The following is a 21604-nucleotide window of genomic DNA, read 5'->3' on the forward strand; positions in this document are numbered from 1 at the left end:
TATCGGAGCCCAGGAAGGGCCCTGAAGAAGGCACTGCTCCACTCTCTAAGCGGAGAGACCCCAACCTGCTAGAGGAGACAGTCTCAGGTCCCTCAGTAAGCCGAGACCACCACTACCCCCGTTCTAGGGGTCTCCCCTGTCCACAAGTACCACCAGGGCGAACTCCGTGTTGCTGCCCCTTGGTGAAGGACAATATAGGCCCACAACGCAAGAGTCGCCCCTGGAAAATCTCCTGAGACACAGCTGAATGGAGGCGAGTCAGGCTTAAAATAGCTAAATAAATCTTTAATATTTCTAATTGCAAATGTACAGAAATTGCACAGCCACACAGTCTTAGAACACCAACAACTTTCTCTGTACATTATTACATAGTTAAAAGTCACAGCTGGAAGGAGGAGCTCCAGCCAAGACTCCCAACGTTTGCATTTTTTTCTTTTTCACATACTTACAAAAGGGGGAGCGAGGAGGTGGTGTGGGGCTGGGGGCGGCTTTGGGGCCAAAGGTGTAGAAAAGAGGGGCTGTTTCCCTGGACAGCCTGCCTTCCGCGGACGGGCGGGCGGCAGGGAGAGAGGCGTACCCCGGGGGCAGATGCTCCATGGGAGGGGGGGCGGTGTGTGGAGCTCTGGCCTTGGTTCCCCACCCCCCTTTCTGGGCAGTCGGAAAAAAGTCTTCACTCATAGGAAGTTTGGCAGTTTCCTTCACCCTAAACATACAAGTTAAGCAAAAAAGTCAGGCCTCTCTGTGTTGGCAGCGGGGAGAGCTGTCTCCGGCAGACGCTGGGCCTGGGGCCCCGGGGACCTGGGGCCTTATCTTCCCAGAGCAGGGCCTGCCTTCCCTCACTCCTCCTCCCTCTGGCCCTGTGGCAAACGGCCCAACACTGGGACACAGCTTCTGCGTGGCCGGGACAGGAGCCCCTCTGCTGGTCTGGTCAGGGCGCAGGTCCCCAGCACCCCACCCAGACCGCACGCTGCAAAGCCAGCAACTACACGCCATGGGTACGGAAAAACCCCAACACCCAAATCCCAAACCTCTTCCTCCTGCCCAATACTGTTCTCTAGATTAAAAAATAAAATACACACCATTGGAGAGCAGCGGTCCCGGGCAGCCCCCGGCAGCACCAGGACTAAAGGACTATGTACAACCATTAGGTGAAATAGTTACATTAAGTTGAACACCAAGAACATTTACAAAAATTGTCAGACTTGCAATTCAGATAAAAATCTGTGAAGAGTCTGTACACTTTTACAGTTTTTGCACTAAGTAAGTAAGGCTCTCGGCCTGAGAGCTCACAACCCACGCCAAGGGCCGCCAGCACCAGACCTGCGCTGGCCTCCTGCACCCTGCTGTCCGGGCCCCGGGGCCCTGGGAACCTCCCCCGTATTGCTAAGAGGCGCTCAGTCCGAGGTTGCTCTACGAGGCATCGAGGCATCAGTGGGAGAGGGGTGGGGGGGAGGAGGGGAGGAGTATGTCACTGCCACAGTATGTCACTGGGGGCCGGGCCCTGCCTGTGTGGCCACGAGTGGGGGCAGGGCCACAGCCCCCACGGCCTTCCTTCCTGAGGTCTGTGACCCTCGGGGGCCTGCCCTCTCCTCATCGGCCAATCTCTGGCCTAACTGAACTGCAGGCTGCATCTAAGAGCCCCCTCCCAGGACATGGGCCAGGACAGGGTGCTGTGTGGTCTGGGCCACCCTCCCCACACTCCCCGACCCGGTGGGCTCTGTGGTGACCTGGGCCCCTGGCAGCGGCAGGCCTCCAGCCCCAGGGGCGGGAAGGGCTCAGTGCTCTTTCCAAGGGTCTCCTCAGCTTCCTGAGGCTGAGGCAGAGGGGGCAGCTCCCGCGAATCGCCCAGCCCCGGCTCTGCGGCCCTGGCTCTGCTGCTGCTGTGGGGCAAACGCCCAGCTCCCGCCCGAGATTACCAGGGCTGGGGGTGGGAACAGGGAAGGGCCGAGACAGACCCAAGCTCCTGCCCACCTATGTCCCGCAAGGCGGGGGGGAGGGGGGGAGCAGGGAGGGCTGAGAAGCCACAGAACAGCCTAGAGCTGGGGAAAACCAGCCCCAGCCGTGCCCCTCTCCTGTCTGCAGCGCCTGGGTCCTCGGCCGGGGGGCCCGGGAAGGGTGAGGAGGAGGCCGGCCGCACACACGGGGCCTGGTGCAGGCTGCTGCTGTCTTGGAGAGGGAGCAAGTCTAACATCCTCCAGGGCCGCTATTTCCCATGCAGTGCGCACGCTCAATTTAAAAGGCCCCTGTGTTCCAGCAAGCGAGCAAGCGGGCTTTTGTTTCTAATGCATACTGTGAAAGGAAAAAAAATCACAGTTATCCACCTTCTCAGGGCCTACTGGCATCAGACTTTCTTTTCACCATCCATCAGGGAAGATCAGCCGTTCTCTCAGGGTGAGAACCGCTGGCCACTCCCTGAAGGGCCACTGCATCCCGGTGCGCCGGCCCCAGGAGAAGGGCGGGTACCAGGCACAGAGGCATCTGGGCCCACTCTGCCCAGATCTTTGGCTTTGGGGAGCCCCGGAGTGTCAGGCTGGGCCCAGGTGGCAAGTGAGGGAGGCTCTGGATCCTCCCCACAGAGACAAGGGCCCAGAAGAAAGAGCCAGGATCCTCACTGGGTCTGTTTGGCAACACAAATAAGGAAGGGGGGGACGGGGAGTCTGGGGGCAGGTACAGGGGGGAATCCTCGGTTCCTCACAGCCAGGAAGGGTCCCCGGACAGGGCGCATGCAGTGGCAGGTGCTCAGGGTGGAGACCTGCGGGGGACAGGAACTCCAACGGCTCCGTCCTTCCCACCCTCTCCCTGCCTGCCAATCGACCGATCAGCCCCTGGAACCAAGGGGCAAGTCCCCCAGGGCAGGCGCCTGGGCCCCCACCGCTTCAATCCTCCACCTCTGCAGGTGCTCCCTCCCTAGGGAGGGTGTAGGGGGTACATGCATTTGGCCAGGTCAAGAAAGAAAGGTGATACACACCAAATTCAATAACCAGCAGAGACATATTTTGGCAGGCCCCCTGCTTGCCCCAGGCCGTCCCACCCCCCAGCCTGCAGTCTCTTTGGCCTGCACCGAACTCGCTTCTCGGGCCAGAAGAGAGGGGAGCGGGCCCACGCTGCGTCAGTCTGTCGAGGCTCCCTCCGTGGCACCTCCTGGACCGCAGGTGGAGGGAAGGGGGGGGCCTGGGCCTCCCGCCCCCGCGCTGGGGCTCCCCAGGCTGAGGCTGGCCCCGAGCCGCCACGGTCCTCCCTCCTTGGGCAGGTTAACAATGGCTGCTGTTTCGGAACTCGCCGTTCTCAGTAATCTGCAATTTGGTGGGGTTGGTGGGGGAGACGCCGTTACGGGCTTGCATGCTGTACCTCTCTTTCAGCTGCGTCAGGGCGCTCATGAGGCGGGCGTTGGCGGCGTCCAGTGAGGCGATGCGCTTCTCCTGGGGGCAAAGAGGGCGTTAGCTGGGGCCACAGGGGGACCATACTGGGACAGGGGTCTCCCCGGGGCTGTGTGCGCCCATCAGCGGTGCTGGGAGGACACGTGGGGAGGACTGGGAGTCCACAGCGTGCAAGGGGCCGGAAAGGTGCCGAGGTGACGGGGCCGCGGGCGTGCCGGGCAGGTGGCCTCAGTGCCATGGCCCGAGACCCTGCGCCTGCCTTCCTACGTCTCTCCCGTCACTGCTTCTCCCCAGTCAGAGCAGCCCTAGCGGTGTCGCCCATCAGCCGCCGAGCCCCGAGGGTTTGTGTCCTTGCCAGCGTGCGCGTGACACGGAGATCGCGGCTCCTGGCTGCTCCATGCTGTTTTTACGTTTATAATCTGAGCAAGGCCTGGCCCTATTGCCGGGTGAGTGAGAGGAAAGGAGTGCAGGGAAGGAGAGTGGAGGCCAGTCTCTTATGTGCTTCCTCTCTCAATGCAGCCGGGAAGCCACAGCTCTGAACAAGAGCCCCCCTGCTCCGTCTGCCCAGCCTGCTGTCACCCCAAGCCATCCCCATTCCCCTCCCAAAAGCTTCCACACTTTGGTCAGTACCCTTGGCGAAAGGCAGTACTCACCAAGTTGCCCCAGTAGGGAAGGAGCTGTCCCGCCCCTTTCACAGCCTGTCCCAGTGAGCTTGTGGTCCACTGAGACCTCCAAGCCTGACTTCTTGGATCAGAGATCCTGGCCTCCTATTCCTCAGCTTTTATAGTGGGGTTATGACTGAGAATGTAGCGTTGTCAGTCACCCCCTCCTTACCCCAGGTCCTTTAACACCTATGGCTGAGCAAAGGGCGAGAACCCACCTGGGCATCAATGATCTTCTGTTTGGAGTCTACAGCTGCTTGCATCTCAGCGTGGTCCTTCTTCAGCTCCTCCTCCACTGACATCAACCTGTGACCAGACACAAGGACAGTCAAGCTGGCACTTGAGGGGGCAGCTAAGGAGGTGGGGTGGGTCCCTGCGGGAAGAAGCCATCACACCTACACGGAGGGCACCTACTAGGAAAGCCCCTCCAGATGGCCTCCAAACTGACATGAGATGGGTCTACTCCTTCCTTATACTTCACCTGCCCCTGACTCTGTTCCCAAATCCCCCAGAAGCCCTTGGAGCTGCCCATTTCCCGATGTTCTTCCAGGAGCCAAGGTGGGCAGGGGTGGGGGTTAGATCTTCACCGCCTCCCAGAGCAAGGCAGGGGGTATAATGTCAGAAGATCCCGTGGCATGGGTAGGAGGACGAAAACCCTGCAGGGCTCTAGGGCTTTCTCCACCCACTCGGCATTCAACAAGTCTATGCCAAGACGTGCCTAGCAGCTGACGTAGCGGGATGAATAAAGTAGAGATCTCCAACTCTCAAAAAGTTACAAGGCAGCAGGGATACAGATTGGCAGACAGTGGCCATGCCCTGCATGGGAGGCCTGGAGGCCATGGGAACAGAGAACAGGAAGCAGGTAACTGTCCTGGAGGGTGGGGTGGGGTACAAGCAAGGTCTGAAGGTCGGTAATGAGTAGGGAAGACTAGAAGAACACTGTCTGCAGAAGCTCAGAGCTAAGGCATGTGTGGTGTCTGTCACCAGCTGCTCCTTCCCTGAAACCCCTCCTGGCCTCACCTTGCAGGTCCCTCATGAACCTGTCAATCATAGTGGCTCACACCCACCTTCTGATGCTCTTCCATGAGTTTCTGGACCCCACACTCTCTGGGTTTGCCTCCTAGCTGTCAGGCCACTGCTCTGCAGATGCCTGTCCTGCCTGCCCCCAGCATGTCAGGGCTCTGCAGGGGTCTGTCCCAGCCCGTTGTTCTTGCTCCCCACACTCTTCTCAGACAAGCTTGCCGGCTCCCAAGGCTTCATGCCCATCGCCACCTGTACAACTTCTCCAGGCCAGCAGGGCAGTCCCCTAACCCCTGGGTGGGCACCGAGCACCTGACACAGAAGGTGCACAGGGAGGTCAACGGTGCTGGGGCAGGGACCCACAGGGCCCTTGTGAGAAGTCAATGGGATCAGCAGTCAGGGAGCACTGATCAGGAGGAAGGGGTGAGGGGCCATGCCAAGGGGGGGTTGTTCCTTGTCACAGGAAGATCAGACATTGAGTAAAGCCTGTAAGAAGCAGGGAGGGAGGACCGGGGAGCAGAGGGGCACTGGATGGTGTCAATCTGAAGGGAAATTACACTAGGGGATAGAGACTTGTGCTTCCGGTTGGTGGGAAAACAGGGACCGGATTTACCCTCCTGCCATCAAACAGCGACAATAAGAAACTAGAAAACCAAATGAAACACATGAAAAAACAGTTTCCTGACACTGAACAATAGGCAGTGTGTCCTAAGAAAAGGAAACACATGAGCCGAGCTCCGCTCACTGCCTGGAGTGTCCAGGCCAAAGAGAAGAAGGAAAGTAATGTCTCGGAGTTGAGGAGACCCAGGGAAGTGGTGCTCGAGAAGAGGAAGACACAGGGACAAGGCCACGTATTTCCTGAGAGTTCCCTTTGAGTCTTTGGCTGGGGACGGGTCTGCAGACCTGTGAGAACACAGCCAGGCTGGGGTAGGAACCACTGAAACATTAGAACAAAACCACCCCAGGGAGAGTTCATACTCCTACCTGGCAGAGTGGAAAGACATACTAACACAGGAACATAAAGTAGAATCCCAGAAGGAAATTGCCTCAGCAGTGGGGCCAGGTTAGGCTAGATTAAAGGCTGTCCAGACCCTCCCCAACAAAGCTCAAATGTAAGCCTCCAAGGAAGCAAACTCATTCCAAATAACCTCATTGCATCCCAGAACAAAGCCTCAAAAATATTTAAAAGAACACAAAGCATCCCACACCTACATAAAAGTCACAATGTCTGGCATCCAACCAAAAATCACCAAACATAAGTAGAAAAATAGAACCAATAACCAGGAAGAAAATTAATAAAAACAGACTCAGAAATGTCACAGATGACAGGATTCGTAGACACCGAAACAACTACTGTAAATGTATTTCCACATGTTTGAGAAAATACAGAGGAAAGCATAAGCATGATGAGAAGAGAAATGGACAGAATTTAAACCAAGCTGAAAGTCTGAAGGTGAAAAACACAGTATCTGAAATGAAATTAAAAAATACTGGGTAGGATTAATAGCACATTAGACACTGAAGAAGAAATGATTATTAATCTTGCAGACATAGGAACAGAAATTATCTAAGATACAACAAGGGAAAAAAAGTAAAAAAAAAAAAAATAGGACACAACAGAGCATCAGTGCAATGCGGGACAATATAAAGCAGCCTAACATATGTGGGATGGGATTCCCAGAAAAGAGACTGGGTAGGCAGGACAGCATACCTATAGATCCAAGAGCTTAAACCCAAGAAACATGAAGAAAACCATGTCAAGGATCATCATAATCAAATTATCAAATCAATGATTAAAAAAAAAATCTTAAAAACAGCCAGAGAATAAAGACCAAAACAACAAAAGTAATGACAGAATCCCTACTATTATAGCCTGACAGTGAGGGCCCCACTGGCCCACTGCCTGTTTTTGTAAACAGCCACACCACACACATAGTTCTGCTAAAACAGCAAAGTTGAACACTTACAGAGGCCATATGGTCTGCAAAGCCTAAAATATTTATTATCTGCCCCTTTACGGCAAGTTTCCAACTCTTGCCCTAGATGGTGACAACAGAGATATAGCTAATAAGCCAGTAAGAAAGATAAAATGCAATCATAAAAATGCTCAATCCAAGAGTGCAGGAGAAAAGGGAACAGAACAGATGGTACCAACAGAAAACAGTAGCAACATTAAGAGATTTAAACATAATTATATTGATAATTACATTAAATGTAAATGGTCTAAATACTCCAGGAACTGCCAGATTAGATAAAAACCAAGAACAGACAATAAGGTGTCTATAAAAAAACTCATTTATATAGAAAGACACAAATAGGTTAAAAGCGTAAGGATAAGAAAGGATATACCTGGCTAATACGGATCCAAATAAAGTTGGGATACCTATAATCAACACCAAACAAAGCAGATTTCAGAGCAAAGAATATTATGAGGGATAAAGAAGGTGACTTCATAACAAGAAAGATGTTAGTTCATCACCAGCACATAACTCCTAGATGTGGATGCATAGTTTCAGTGTACATAAAGCAGAAACAATAGAAAAAAGAAGAGAAATACACAAATCCATAATTACAATTAAACACTTCAATACCCTTTTCTCAATAACTAATAGAACAGTAAACAAGTAGATAGAAAAACTAGTAATAACATAGAAGGATTCAAATCATGCTATCAACCAAATTGAAAATTGACGTTTCCATTAAGGAGGAAATACAGCGGGATGGGTTAGTAGAAATTAATGTGTTAAGTAAGCCCCTGAATTCAGAGAGCACGCCCCCTTCAGAGAAGAGGCACAACGAGAAGGTGGTGGTTAGTTTGAGAAGCATTAGTGAGCCGAGAACAGAGCCGGCAGTCAAGTGAACAGTGGATTTCCAGTCACCCCAGTTATAGGCCCTCTGCTCATGCTAACCGTTTTACAATGAACAAACCCACAGGTAAGCGAAGCAGACAATAATTAGGACAGAGAAACAGGCAGCCTAAAGAGGAAGAACCTGGAAAGGGTTTCTGTAGTGGATGAAGCATGAGGCTAGGTGGGGAAATTTCCTGGCTATGGCACACCTGCTACACCTGTCCGGATGACAGATTCTTGTGCCGTGCAAACAAGCTGCAAAACCCACACTGCGTCCTCTTCTGCCTGCTATTGCTGTCGTGAAGAAGTGAACTTCCCAGCTGGGGCGCTGGGGGCGGCCAGGATGCTACCCCTTCACTGTACTCCCTGCCTACAGACATGCATGAGGGTGTACCCACCCTGCCCACGGGTGGAGACAGAACGAGAGAGAGAAAATCACCACAGCATGTGATACCCAAGCCGTCGACAGAGATGAGAGTCAGCATCAAAGCCAACGGTCCTCTGGAAATCTTTCCTGGATAACTCACAGGCACCTCAAAACTCAACGGATCCCAAACGTGGGATCTGTCCCAGCATGGCTGGGCTGAGCTCCCCAAGATCCTCCTCTCAGCAACCGGTACCAAGACACCCAGATGCTCTTGGTAGAAATCTGGGGGTTATTCTGCCTCCTTCTCCTTCACCCACTGAGTGTAACTGACTTATCCCTACTTTTCCTGCCCTGAATTGGGTCCTCACTGTGTTGCCTGGCACCTCCAATCCTACCTCCCCTTAGAGCGCTGACCAAGAAAACAGGACTCCTTACAGGGGTCACAGGCCCTATGTGAGCTGGCCTTCACTAACCTCGCTTCTGCCGGGCCCAACCTTGCATTCTACCATCAACACACACCACACCGAGTAGGGCTCCCCACGCTCCAGGCTGCCTCCCACCTCCAGGCCTGGGCCACACTGTCTCCGCTGCCTGGCACACTCTCCTCCTCCCTCCTTCCACTCTTGGCTCCCCTGCCGCTGATCAGGAGGGCGGTCTGCCTGCTGTGTGCCTATGCGGGGTGGGTGGGTGGAGGGGGGCCAGAACTGGCCCAGGGCAGGAAGAGGCTGCCTCACCTGCTGATGATGCCCTTCATCTGGATGTCCTTGTCCTCCTGCTGCCGCCGCAGCCGCTCCTCACCCTCCTCCAGCCGTGCCTGGTACTCTAGCACCAGCTTCTGTGTCGTTTCCTCCTGGCACTTGAACAGGGTCTCATACTCCTCCAGCTTCTTGGTAGAGATTCGCAACTTGTCCTGCAGCACTGCCAGGTCCTGCCGGGAGGGCAGCATGCCACGGGCACGGCACCCAGGACAGAGAGCACAGCCTCGTGAGCCAGAGCAGGAGCACAGGGCGGGGAGGGAGCCCAGCTTGAAATGTACCAGGGGTCTTCACCACCTTCACCTTCACACAGTGAGGAGACGCCTTCAGAGCCCAGCCAGAAGGGCCAGGGTGAGACGCCAAGCCTGTCTCCGTCCAGGGCTCTCTACCCTCCAACCTCCTACCCCTGCAGCGTGACCTTACAACTATGAGGGAATGGAGACTCAAACCCAAATCTCAGAAGTAAGGGTTTAACTGAGAGCACTGAGCTCTTTTTTATAATAAACAAATGTTAAAAACTCTCCTGGATATGTTAAAATCTGATAGCACCCTGAAAGGTAGGGACTCTACAGGAGGGGAAACTGAGGCCCAGAAGGCAAGGTGGCCCAGTCCCATGGAGAGTGACTAACCAGTGGAGTGAGAGCCTAGCCTCCCAGCCTCTATTTGACCCTGAAGCAAGGGCGGTGGCATGGGGAAGTGGGGGCGGAGGGGAGATGTTAAAGGTAAGGTGGGGTTGACACTAGAATCAAGGGGTTGGGGGCCAGGGTACTGTGACAACTGGGGAGGCAGGAAGAGCCTCTCCTGGAGTCCTAGGCAACGGAGGCCTAATTCACTTCAGCAAAGGTTAAGAGGCAGCAAATCCAGCTGACTGGGGAGAGGCCCAGCCTTAGCCCCAAGCTAAGCTCCTAAAGCAAAGCTGGACCCACAGGAGAGCTTGGCTCTGGGAGAGAGGACCCTGGCCCATCCCAAGTCTTGCTCAGCTAGCCAGAGCGGGGTAGAGAGGCTCCTCCCTGACAGAGGCAGTACCAGGTTTCCAGGGGGCTCGAGAGAACAAGGCCTCCCCCAGATTTGCCTTGTGAGGGTTAGTAGCAGAGAGGACGAGAGAAGCGGTAGCTCATTCAGCCATGGATTGGCAAGGAAAGAGGGCCCTCCAGCTGCAGCCTGACCCCTGCAGTCATTCGGGTGGTCCTTACAAGTCATGAATGGGACTCTGGGTCCCCGAGAGGTGCAGAGCCCAGCCCCAGGCTCACAAAGGGAGCTAAGGCTGGCCCAACTTTTGGCCTAACCACACTATGGCTCTTGGAGCACTGTGCCCCAGCTTGCCTTGTCCCCTTGACATAATTATGGTGAAAGCAGGTGGATGCAGTGGACTAAGGGGATGGTGGAAGGTGGCGGAATGCAGCATGGACATGAACCTCGCCCTAGGCCAGGACGAGGGAGAGCTGCCACCCGGACTTCCGTGCCCTTGCCTGAGAGGCTGCTAAGGCTTTCCTAGGGCCGAGGCGAGGGCATCTGGGGAGTGGAATAAGTACCATTCTGAGGGGCCTTGCCCTGGGCCCTGCATCTTCCTGGGCTTTGGCCCACAGGAGGACATGAGAACCAGCCATGGATCCAGGGCAGTTGCCATAACAACAGGGAGAATTTGGGAGGAAAGAAGCCCCTGCCCCCCCACTGCCTCACTAAATGCTAGATGTGTGTGGTGGGTGGAATCCGGATATTTTAGAACCATTTCCCCCCCTAGGGGGAAGAAAACCTCTCAGTAGCAGTAGGACCCTTCACCTGGCTCTCTCTCATGTCCTGGTGGAGACAGGAACTGGGCAAGAGTCAGGCTCTGGACAGGCACAAACCCAGAGTAGGGGACATAGTGGGGGGTGGCCCTCCCAGCTGTCTCGGGGACCCACACCTCTCTGCCTCCTCATGCACGAAGCTCCCCATGACGGTCTCCATGTGCCTCTTTGGCACCCCCAGTCCTCAAGTCCTCAAGGAAGGCCTCGCAGAAGCTCGATGGCCAGGTCCCTCGGGGAAGGGGCCTCCCAGAGGCCTGAGGACGAGGTACCAGGAGTCTGGATTCAGTACAATTTCCAGGTGAGTCTCATGTACAGCCTGTATAGGAATTCTCAGCTCTAAGCTAAATCTCTCTTGCTGCTCTTCTTCCAGAGGCCACTGGGGACCAGGGGTTGAGGGGGGACTGGCCACACGCAGGGAACAAGCAGCATCCCTCATTCAGGGCTCAAGGGAAGAGAACATTGCCAGCGGGCACAGGCAGGCAGCCCCGCCCTGCCCCAAACTGCCAGGGTCCAGCTTTACCTTTTCTGCTTGGCTGAGCTCCTCCTTACTCCTTAGCCTATCCCTGTGGGGGGGGTCTGGGCCCAGGCCCTCGTCTTCTAACAACTGCGCGTTCATGGTCAAGAGCCAAGCGGCCGTGCGGTCCAGGGCATTGGGGCTCACAGGTGAAGGGCCCTACAATGAAACACAGCTGTGAGGGGCTGGAGGGAGGCAGGGGGGTGGCACCAGGTGAGTCACAGGGACAAGTGGCTCAGGGACATGGCAAGGGTAGGGGACCTCCAGCTGGCCAGGCAACTACCAATACAGTCTCCAACTCAGGAATTCCCACTCCCGGATGGCAGCCTGGGCGGAGTCAAGAGCCCAGGTGGCCTGAGTGCCCCTCTCTGCCACCCAGGTGAGTTTGGCCAGGCAGGTGGGCATTCAACCCAGAGCACATCTGTCCCACATACTGTGTGCGGCTCCAGGGTGACACGAAAGCCCTGGAGGCCAGCTCAGAGCATGAAGGTGGGGGTGCTGGGGGTCTGGTCGACTCCTACCCTGGGTGGGGCTTTAACAGGCCTGGAATCAGAGACGGATAGACCCCTCCCCTCTTTCTCCCTGGCCCCAGCTGCCCCTGGGGGAACTGGCAGAGAGACCCTAAGGCCACACTGTCCCTGGTTCAAAGGATTCAGGCAGGGGCCAGTGGGCCTTGGCGGGGAGAGGGGAGGTGGTGTGTGGGGCAGGCTGGTGGGATGGGGCCAAGTGCGGCCGTGTTCAGCATGGGATGGCAGCTGAGGACAGGCGAAATGACCAGGAGCAGCACGCCATGGGTGGGGTATGATGTCCCGGCGGCCCGAGAGCATGGCCTGCCGTGGGACGGCAGCACTGACCTGCTTGTGCACCGCACGAGGCTTCAGCTCCGGGCTGTCACCCTTGGACGAAGATGAGGGTTGCCGAAGCCGGGCTCCGGGGCCAGCCCAATCAGGCGAGGCCGATGCCAGGGTTCCACTCGAGGGCCGCGGGTACTGCAGGGTGCTCAGCAGGGTGGGTGGCGTCCGGCCACGGGGCGCAGGAGGGGGCGGTGGGGGTGGTGGCGGTGGCTGGTCGATCCTCCGCTGGGGGCCGGCACTGTTCTGCCTCGGCACCGTGGGCTGCCCGCCCTTCTCAGTCAGTGACATCTGCCGCCGCGCCAGCTCCCCGGGCCGCCGCGCCAACTCTTCAGCGGTGCTGCTGAAACTTCCCAGCTTGGCGGCAGCTGCCAGCTCCTCACTGTTGCTGTGGGAGCTCAAGGAGCTGTGGCCCTCGGAGCCCGAGTCGCCAAGGCCACGAGGCGAAAGTGGCAGGCCAGCCGCCATCTGGTACACGGGGTTCTGGAAGGAGAGCGGCGCCAATAGCTGGGGCCGGCCGGGGGCACCCTCGGAGGTGCCCGGCGTGGTTGGGGTCTGGCCCGCCCGCCGCACCGTGGCCAGCCCTGCCAGGCTCGCTGGGGCCGCCCGGGCCGGCCACCCGGCCGCCAGCTGAGATGCCGGCGCCTGCCCATCGGTAGTGAGGGTGTCGGGGCCCGCCGGGGAGCCCGCCTCCCCGTCCAGCGTGCGGGCATCTTGGAGGTCCACCATAGACAGGCTCTTGCCACCATTGGCCATCTGAAGATCAGGCTCGTTGGCTTCCGAGTAACTCGAGCTGCGGGCAGGTGAGGGCTGGACCCCGGAGGACCTTGTGACAAAAAACAAGTCCTTGTTTTCGGGGGTTGGAGACGGTAACCGGGTGAAATCTATCAGACTGCAGGGAGACAAGCACACACAGGGAAAGAAGGGGGAAGAGAAGAGCTGTGAATGCGGCCAAGGCGGGTCCAAACCGAGAGCCCCGCCAACCTGCAGGGGCCTGGCAGCCTGAGCCTGAGCCGGGGCTGCAGCGGGGGAGGGGGAAGGCAGGGCAGGGGAGAGGAGGTGCGAGGGCTGCAGAAATGGGCCAGGCTTGGGACCAGTGGCCCGGCTGCAGCACCAGACCACAGCCCTGGCAGCGCCCGCCCCCCACAGAAGCCACCACAGGGACCAAGCGGCCAGGACAGCAGCTCCTACACTGCACCTCCCTTCCAGGGGCCGGTGTTGCTAGTTCCAGGCCAGGCTGCCCGGCACGCCCGTCCCCGGCTCAGCTGCACTTGGGACACTGGGTGCTGCGGCCTGGAGTGTTCTGGAAAATTTCCCTTAGCTAAACCCAAACCCACAACGCAGTGGCTCTCTGCTATCCAAAGGTCCGACTTCAAAGCCACAGGGGCTCCCGCAGCCTCTTCCCTCTTGTTCCTCATCAGACTGACAACCAGAGTGGGGACCTAGTGAAGCCTCCCCAACCCCCCCCCACCCCCCGCTCCCCGCCCAGCCTCCTGCTGCCACCTTTGTCTGACTGGCAGGCGGGGGCTGCTGTTCCTGGCAAAAACAAGGGATCAGAGGAGGATCCAAAGGTGTGACTCAGGCAGGGAGGGTCTGCACCTGCAGAGGCAGGACGTGCCCCCCCCCCCCCCGCCCCGTCTTGCAGCCTCTCCCTGGCCCCTCCCCGGAAGCTGGCTCCTTAGAAAGCACAGTGTGGTGGTAGGTCAGGTGGGCTTTGGAGGGAAGGTTGTGGGGGGTGGGGGTAAACGGGGCTCTGAGCAGGTGAGGGTTCAACAATGGGGAGCTGGAGCTGGCATAGCCTGGGATGGAGGGGATGCCTGGCTACCTCTTAACCAAGGTATGTCTTCCACCTGAACTGCTTTGCTTCACTTGGCAGGCTGTATGAATGGGCCCCCAAGACTCAGAGGGAGCTGGGAAGTGGCACCTAGGCCTCTGCAGCTCTGGCCTCCTCCTGGGCCTCCAGTCCTGTGTACCACACACCCTTGCTTCTTGATCTCAATGCCCTTGCCTGCTTACATGCCTGCTTACATGCCTCAGAACAAGACTCAACTCCCAACTCTGCAGCCCCAGCCTCATCCTTACTAGCTGGCCCCAAACGGCCCCTGGGAGGGATTGCATGAGCGGGGCAGAAATGGTTCACTATAAACCCAAGTCTTTCAAAGGAATATCCTCATTTTGACATTAACATCTGAGAACATTCTGCCTCCCTGTCCACTAGGTGCTTATTTACAGGTCACTATGCCTTGGGGCTGAGGTCTCAGACTGCAGTCTGGACCTCAATACCTAGTTTCTGGAGCTCCCAGACTGAGAGCCTTGCAGTCAGTCACCCAAGCTCTTGCTGAAAACACACATGCTTTAGTGCTACTTCTGGAGATTCTGATTCAAACCGGGAAATACCATGAAAGTATTTTTAACACACACCCGGGTAATCTAGAGGTATTTGGGACCAAATGGTTCTTTAACAAAGCGTATTTCTCCAAGTCTTTGTTTGTGCTAGTTCCTCTATGTAGAAGACCTTTTCCGCCAATGGAAATGTTACTTTTCCTAAAAAGCCCAAACTATGGCACTACCTCCTCCAAGAAGCCTTCCCTGATTTTTCCCAAATGAAGGTTCACTGCCTACAGTTTGCATAACACATTTCAAGTCTCATCTAGCTTATTTCATAAACATTTGTGTAGACATCCTCCTCCCCAGTTGAGGCTGCAGACAGGCTGCGCCTTGCCTGCACACGTACCCCACAACACCCGGTACGCCTAGCAGGTCTTACCCAGAGAGATCATTCTCTATCACCATCTTCTGCAGCCCGGCTGAGATGCTGCTACTGCCAGAGCCAGGAGTGGAGGCCAAGTCGTTGGTCCCTGGGAGCTGCCCACTGCCTGGGGTGCTCAGTGCTGTGTGGACATCCCTCAGGATTCGAGGCAGGGGCCCCAGTTTGGATACAATGCTCTGCAAATACACAGCAAGAGGCAGGTGTGATCCGTGGGGGCCACTTGGGAAGGCCAAGTGCACTGCAGCTGCTGTGGTTCAAAATCGCCAAGGAACCCCTTGAAAAGGCAGGCCCTACCCTCCCCCACCTGTCAGATGAAGCAGGTCTAGGAAGCAGCTGGGAAGGCCAGGAATCTGCAAATGAACGTTTTCCCCAAGCCTCTCAGTTAGTTCTGGGAGTGGGGGAAGGGTGCAAGGCCCAAAGGGAGAAATGGGGACCTAGCCCAAGCCTTTGACCTCAGTTTGTCCTCTCCCCGTGCCCCAGAGAAGGGAGCCCAGGTGGAACCCCAGATCTGCCACAGTGACACCTCCCTATCCGAGAGGCTTCTGGCATGGCCCTGTGCTTATGCACTGGCTTCCAAGACTTTGTGCAGAAAGGAAGTGGGAAAACTCATGTAGTCAACAGGGCACAGACTTGAGAGGCAAACAGCTCGATTTCAAATCCTTGCTGCACCGGCATCAGCTGTGACGGCGGCTGCTACCTCCCGTGCTTCCGCCTGCTCAAGCAGATGCAGCGGTCGGAGGCCGGCACAGGGACTCCACGGGCAGCGGCCGCTCGAGCAACCTGTGCTGGCAGCCGTGGAGGAAGAGAGGGCCTCGGCCTCACTGCCATGACCCCTCCGGCACCTGTCGCAGCCAAAGGGCAATGGATACCGCAAGCAGAAGGGACTGCAGCAGCAAAGCGCTGGGCCGAACCCGAGTGTCCAGCGACAGTGCAGGGGCCCGGGCGCTCCTGTGCGGGACAGCGTGCGGCCGTCAGAAGGTCCCAGCGGCAGTGCGGTATGACTGACTATAGCGAGCAGGCCCAAACTTTCCCACGAACAAGAGGAAAAGCGCTCTGTGCCTGCGTGGGTACTTCACACACGAGCAGAGGCATCTAGAAAGTTGCACAACCAGAGTGCCCTGAGCAGTCACCTCTAGGGAATGGGACAGGAGCAGGGAGGTCTTCCAGCCCTGTTTAGGCAGTAACTACTTTTGTCAGGTGGTCTCTTGAGGCCCTGGAAAGCAACAGATATTCTGGAAGTGGATCCTGGCAGGACTGGCCCTTGCTGCCAAGAACCTGTTCACTGTGCGGGCTGGGGCCGCAGGGGCGACAGTGGGACCCCAGGTCACAGAGGGCGCACGCCAGGTGGCTGCAGCAGGGTCAGAGGTGGCTAGGGAGTACGATTTTCAACTGATGGTCAAGGGCAATTCTGGAAAGGTCTGCACCTTCCTGCCTGACATGGGAAGGTGTAGCATCTTCAGAGTATACGTTTTTCACACCAGTGGCCTTAAAACCTAAAGCAAGGACATTTTTGGAGACGCAGCTAAAGATGATCACATTTCTCACAAGCAGGGAGCACACCTTCATGCAGGAGTCAGTCCACTCAATTCTGAGCGTGCAGAGGCATAGCTAAAGCCCCAGTGGGCAGAGTGGGCTCCCGTGGCAGCTGCTGGAAAGTGAATGGGACACTCCCCACCCAGGAAATGGGGCCCAGAGACCCCCAGTACATGCTGACAGGGCCTGGGTTGGAACCTTGGGCGCCAGCGCCTGGGTGGGCGAACACGCTTACCCCCACAGTTAGTCTGGAGGAGCACCCTCCAGCTCTGTGGCAGCATCTGGCCCAGCCCCTGACCCCCCGCAGCCCCATGGGGCCAGGCACCTGCTCCAGCTGGCTGACGGCCTCCCAGAGCAGCGAGTGCAGACTAGAGAGCTCACGGCCCAGATCGATGTAGCCCTCAAAGCCGGCCGTGTTGGAGATGGTCTCGGGATTGGAGATCTCCAACAGGAAGCGTTGCATGTTGGTCCACTCGTGCTCCAGGAACTGGTTCATGAATGACATGTACTCCTCCTTGCTGCCAAACCTGGACAGAAAGCGGACAGGGTAAGTGCCCTGGGGCCCCGCCCAGAAGCCCCCCTTCTCTGAGGCACCCTGCCTCAACTCCCACCCCTCCCGGTCCACTGCAGCTGCCTCCCATGCCACTCACTGCCCCTGCCAATGAGTCCGTTCCGACTCGGGGCCCTCATTCCTGGCTAAGCCCAGAGACCCTTTTCGGGACCTTTCCTCACAGGACCTAGAATGCTCTGTGGCCCTCATTCCTCATGCACTGCTGGTCAATCTCCTTCTTCTTTTCCTCCAAGTTTCAAAGGCTTGGTGCACAGATGCCTTTCCAATTCACGTTTGGCAGGTCTCTCTGCTGAGCTTTCAGACATGCGCATCCATGGGCACCTCCTCTGTATTCGGCCTGGCCAAGTCTGGTGTCAGGTCTGTCGCCCCAGACCCATGCCCCACCACCAGGCTTCCTATCCTAAGTGGGGACACTGCCGTCCCCAGACAGCTGAGCCAGAAGCCTGGTGGCTTCCAGCTTCTTCCTTTCTCACCGGTGAGACCTGCTGACTTTATCTTCTAATAACCCCCGGCCTCACAGCCACGGCCTCTTGTATCGCCACCCCTTGCCCCCCAACACTTCCCCTGCAGTTCCTTTTGTGGGAGTGAACCATGGCTACCTTCTTGGCCCTGTCTCTCAGCTGCTCGCTGTGCTTCCTCCAGCCCCTGTGCCCCTGGCTTTCAGGCTGACTGGGTTCAGGACCCAGAACAGATGAGAGCCAGCCTCCCTCTTGCTTCAAGCCCTCCAGTGGCTCCCCCCTGCCCCACCTGCACTTCAGGTCCCTGCTGACCTCTTGTATCTCGCCTCCCACTCCTCCTGGCCTGGCGCGTGATGAGTCAGGAATGCCTGGGTGCCTCATCCTGCCAGCACCACGGCCCTCCCGGGGCCTGCCACACCTCTGCTTCTGCTCGCCTCGTCCTGACACGCAGCAGGGGGCACATCTCCCAGGACGACAAGCCTGGGGCCCTCCTAAGAGGCCTGCGTGTCTCCCTCACTGCTCTGCTGCTTATCCCACATCTCCTTCTCTGCGCAAGTGTGGGTCTGGGAGGCTGGGGCCAGATGTGACTCAGCGCCCAGCGCAGAGAGGCCTGCAGCAGGGCTCCGTCCACACTGTGAATGAGCCCTTCCATTTCCACCCACTCGCTCCAAGGTACAGCTGAGAACACTAAAGTGCTTTATGAGCAAAGACATCCTTCACGGCATCAAAGAAGGACAGTCTGAAACAACCTGAGAGCCCAACCACGCGGGACGGGTTAAGGATATATGGGCCATTCTCCCTTGAAGGCATATTAATCATTCATTGCAAAATGAGGCTTATGAATGTTAAGTACACGGGATAATCCTTATGATAAAATGTTAATTCAAAAAAGCAGAAGGAAAAAATATCTCCTCTTCTCACCTTTGAAAATGAAGAAAACGTACCCAAATGCCATGTACTTTTTGTAGGAGGAGGATGAGGTGTGGAGATTTTATTTTGAACAACGGGAAAGGGAAGAACTGAGGATGACAGGGCCAGAAGCGGGGCCTGCGTGCCGCCCAACTTCAGGGCGGAAAGGTCCCCATCCCCCCGCCCCCGGCCCGGCCCCACCACTCCAGCTGGCGCCCGGACTCTGCCCGAGGGGTGCCCGGCACTCACTTGGCGAAGTTGGCCAGGTTCTGGGTGACCTTGGCAATGAGGGTGAGGGTGCGGGCTGTGCGGTCGTCGGGGTACTCCTGCAGCAGGTTGAAGAGCGAGGGCGACATGATGGCCGGGCAGAGGAAGCGCAGGAACAGGGAGGCACTGATGAGCCGCTCGCTGATGTCGGGCCGGCCTCGGCTGCTGCACTCCTGCCGCCATGAGGCAAACACCTCTTTCAGCTCCCGCGGGAAGACACTGGGGGGGACAGAAGGGGGGGTCGGTCATCGGGCGGGGGAGCTAGCCAGCTGCGGGGAGCGCAGCGCGGCGAAGGCAAATGGAGGGCTTGGCGGAAGGAGCAGGGACAGCTGAGCTCCAGGCAGGGTGGTGGGCTCTCCACAAAGGGGCCGAGGCGGGAGGGGCACAGGTCGAGAGAGGCCAGGTCTCTGTCCCAAGCAGAATCAATGCCAACGGCCAGCCTGCCCCGGAGCTTCACCCTTGGCCTCCAACACCAGGCACGAGGTTCTGGGGAGAGTGAGGTGAACACAACTGGAATCGACCAGTGCTCCCTGGATGCCATCACTGCTGCTGAGACTCACTCCCTTTGCCTGCATCATATTCAGGAACTGGACGACTTCAGCAGAGTTCAGAACGACCAAGATGGGAATGGCCTAATCACAGGATGAGAACCCAGCTCTCCACTTTCTCGGCGGGAAGGGAAACAGAGGGAGTGACCCGCCCCCCACCACCCAGTGGGGGCCAGTGGGGGTAGGCAGGGTTCCTAGCACCCAGCTGGCGGCTCTCTCTGCTGGGCATCCACAGCCTGCCTCAGTCAGGCCCCACTGGCCAATCTTTAAGTGGTTTTCCTATCTTTTCACCCTGAAAAGACAGGCCTCCCACCTTGGGACAGACCAGGCCCCAGCACTCCAGGGACTCTATGCCTGGCTCTGTCACTGGCTCAGGGTGTTCTGAGCAAGTGCCTGGCCCTCCCTGACCTTCAGTTCCCTCACCGTTACAATAAAAATAAGGCCTACCCTGCCAAGTTCACATAACCATCTCAAGGCCGTAGGAAGCCTTGATCAACTCACGAGGCTTTTGCCCAACAAGCCCAGCACCTGCCCAGCAGGCTCTCTACAATGAATGCGGCTGAAGCAGCAAGAGCGCGGTAGAGAGACGGTGACAGGGGAGCAGAGGGAGGACCTTTAGCCCTGGCCCTCAAAATGCCTGACCCAAAATGCCAGGCAGGGGGGAGCTGTGGAGCAACGACATCTGCGGATGGCCTTGTTCAGAACAGAAAGGTGCCTCTGGGCCTCTGACAAATATCAGAAAGAGGAAATGGGAAAATCATCCACGGATATGTTTCCCTGTGTCCCACACCCAGTCTGCCCTGGGAACGGGGGGCAGAGGGTGAAAGCACAGTCCAGCCCAAGGGTGGGAGGTATGTTCCCAAAGAGTTCAGGACTGTGCCTCCACCCCCAGTGGGAGGTATGTTCCTAAAGAGTTCAGGACTGTGCCTCCACCCCCAGGTTCAGGGGTCATTTCTGGCCCAGCTCGAGGGGCCCGGCTGATCCTAGGTGAGTACCTTATGCAGCCCAGGGGCAGAGGGACGTGGTAGGAGGACATCCATTCTACTGGCTCTGGCTATTCCCTCTGCTCCATGCCCAAGGCTATCAGTCACCTAGCAGGCCTATCACTGCCTGTCTTTTGGGAGCAGCAAGCCATTCCCGGGCCTTCCTAGGTCCAGCCCTGAGCTGGTGGATCCATCTGCCCCAGGGTTCCAAGTATATGCAGGAAACAGATTTGGACACAATCCCACTCTGACAGAATCAGGGCTATGACAGAGGTACCCAGGAGGGGTGAGACGACCATGTCTGATACCATGGAGGGGGGCCACTGAGGGGAGGCAGGCGTAAGGCCTTAAAGCAGGAAGGGAGGCAGCATGAGGTGGTGGGGCTGTGGGATGAGTGAGGAATGGCGCGGGGGGCAGGTGGTGGGGTGGGACGGCACCCCTGTGGACAGCTGAGAGGTCTCGCACGAAGCCATCCACCTGCTCCAAGAGAGTGCTTGAACAGGGCCCTGTCCGCCTCACTCCCTGATGCAACCCCAGCACCCACAACAGCAGCCGGCACACGGACGGGCCTGCTAAGAGATTTGCAGATGCACTGCCACGTCCAGATTCTCCACACCACGTCCTGCACAGATTCTGGGCCACTCCTTTACATTGGAGAGCCCACAAAGAACCAGGACGGGGGCCAGGTCTGGGGGGGGGGGCGGGGTTCTAATCCCAGAGCCACCACTTGGAAGCTACGTGAGGCTGCAGCTAGGCCACTGGCGCCCTTGTTAAACCTCTGCTCTGTCGTTTAGAACTCGGAGAACGGAGCCAAAGGGCCTTGCCCAGCACCCTGCGGGCACCCTGACACAAAAGAGGCAAGACACGGGGCAGGGGCCCAGGCGGCACTGACCAGTAGGAGTTGATGATCTTGCAGAAGGCTAGCTCGCAGCACATCTTGAGGTTGCCCTGGTGCTCAGGGAGGTCGGCGGCCGAGCACTTGCTTGGGTCTACTTCGCAGTTCTCATCCGACTCATATAGTGCTTTGATGAACTCACCTGGGGCCAGGAGGGCAGGGAGGAGTAAGGACTGGCGGGCGCAGGCCACCCTCTGCCCGCCTGCTAGCCTGCAACCTCCCTACCTAGTGCATCCTGCAGGTACTTCTGGCCCACCAGCTTGAGGTACTCCTCGATGGCCTTAGTGGCCAGCGTGTTCTCCCGGAAGATAAGGTGCTCGTTGTCCCCGCAGCGGTCCACCTCTGACATCATCAGGTCCGTCAGGAAGTCCTGGGAAGGCGGGAAATGAGAAGAGTGGATGTGAGCAGGCCCGGAAGGCAGGAACCTGGGATCCCAGCCCCGCCCCCAGCCAGAAGTGCGCGCTTCTTGAGGATGCTCTGCTGCCACG

At 57.4% G+C, this 21604-nt stretch overlaps 1 protein-coding gene across 12 annotated transcripts in view; it reads right to left on the minus strand.

Annotated features, from left to right (window-relative positions):
• Positions 1 to 268: 268 nt before the first annotated feature.
• The window catches only part of LOC113934370 (DAB2 interacting protein), a 188510-nt gene continuing 167174 nt past the window's right edge, over positions 269 to 21604 (minus strand). For 9 of the 12 annotated variants that reach the window (XM_027615205.2, XM_027615203.2, XM_027615208.2 and 6 more), the window contains 10 exons: positions 21342 to 21486; positions 21114 to 21258; positions 18673 to 18909; positions 16811 to 17012; positions 14950 to 15128; positions 12186 to 13074; positions 11338 to 11490; positions 9010 to 9203; positions 4258 to 4345; positions 269 to 3419 (listed from right to left, as the gene is read on the minus strand). In XM_027615205.2, coding sequence (XP_027471006.1) covers positions 3252 to 3419; positions 4258 to 4345; positions 9010 to 9203; positions 11338 to 11490; positions 12186 to 13074; positions 14950 to 15128; positions 16811 to 17012; positions 18673 to 18909; positions 21114 to 21258; positions 21342 to 21486 — 2400 coding nt within the window. In that variant the 3' untranslated portion in view covers positions 269 to 3251. The remainder of the gene's footprint in view (positions 3420 to 4257; positions 4346 to 9009; positions 9204 to 11337; positions 11491 to 12185; positions 13075 to 14949; positions 15129 to 16810; positions 17013 to 18672; positions 18910 to 21113; positions 21259 to 21341; positions 21487 to 21604) is intronic. The other 3 variants (XM_027615204.2, XM_027615202.2, XM_027615206.2) reach the window with 3 other exon arrangements.

The sequence above is a fragment of the Zalophus californianus genome, chromosome 13 (assembly GCF_009762305.2).
Source record: "Zalophus californianus isolate mZalCal1 chromosome 13, mZalCal1.pri.v2, whole genome shotgun sequence".
Taxonomy (NCBI): domain Eukaryota; kingdom Metazoa; phylum Chordata; class Mammalia; order Carnivora; family Otariidae; genus Zalophus; species Zalophus californianus.